Genomic DNA, 1,098 nt, shown 5'->3' with positions numbered 1-1,098 from the left:
TTGTTTGAAATGTTTTACTTCTTTTATATTTCTTTTCATTTAATTTATGCGTTCGATATTATCCTAGGCCAAAAAGATGCAAACACACTAATTTTTTTTCTGTGGATCAAACATTGTTATATTTACTATTTCCTTTATCTTTAACGTTATTTTATGTGAAGCAAGGGTTGCTAAAAAAAAGGTGTCAAGAGGCAAATGTGACACTGCATCGTTAGAATCTCTCAAGTTGCAATGTTAGAAAAACAGATTCTTTTATATGATATATCACCACCATTAAGTATAGCACAGTGTGGATGACTAAAGATAACTAGATAAGGTTCAGAAGTCATTCTCTTCATGGAATGTTTGGAACAACATCAGGGAACCCAACCTATTGGTGTAAATTGTAACATGACAGAAAAATTAACCGAAAATTACGGACTAGAAAATTCAACTTCTTCAAAATTAAAGAATGTTTTCTAAGAAAAAATAAATCAAATTAGTGCCAATGCGTGGTGTTTATCGAACTTTACTTGGGCCAATATGAGATGTCTCAAAGAAACATAGTTGATATATTTTAACTTTTAAGGCTTTCAGCCCAATAAGGCCCATATAAGAAATAAGCCGCAAGCTTAGATATGAAGAAAAGAAAAAGAAAAAAAACAGAACACAAATAAAAAGTCTTCAACGACCGGAGAACAAAACAGATCATTCTCTGATTTTTCAGACACAGATTTATCAAAGTTTGTACTTTGTTTTTAGGTTGAGATTACACGGAGAAGAAGAAGAAGAAGATGGATGACGTTAAAGATAAGCTAAAAGGGTTCATGAAAAAAGTCAGTTTATCTTCTTCCTCTGGCAAATTCAAAGGCCCAGGTAGAGTTCTCGGATCTTCTTCTTCTTCTTCTTCCTCTGCACCACCACCCGTTAACCCGATTCATAACCGGTTTAACTCTTCCCAAGCTCCTACCAATCCCACACCTAGACCCAAACCAAATCCGAATCCGACTCCGACGCAGTTGCCTGACAAACCCATATCCTCCGATCAGAAGATTATTAGTGGGTCTACAAGAAACCCGGATCCTGACCCGGTTCGTGCTCCTCCGCAAGACGGGTTCG

General features: G+C 36.3%; 1 protein-coding gene across 1 annotated transcript in view; it reads left to right on the top strand.

The window, feature by feature from the left end:
- LOC104789928 (plant UBX domain-containing protein 2) overlaps positions 643–1,098 on the top strand; it is a gene marked incomplete in the record, with an annotated part of 8,556 nt that continues 8,100 nt past the window's right edge. Inside the window, 1 exon segment of the mRNA XM_019246580.1 lies at positions 643–886. Coding sequence (XP_019102125.1) covers positions 774–886 — 113 coding nt within the window.

The sequence above is a fragment of the Camelina sativa genome, chromosome 6 (assembly GCF_000633955.1).
Source record: "Camelina sativa cultivar DH55 chromosome 6, Cs, whole genome shotgun sequence".
Classification (NCBI taxonomy): Eukaryota; Viridiplantae; Streptophyta; class Magnoliopsida; order Brassicales; family Brassicaceae; genus Camelina; species Camelina sativa.
The sequence above is the reverse complement of the archived record's forward strand: the minus strand, read 5'-3'. Positions and strand labels throughout refer to the sequence as shown.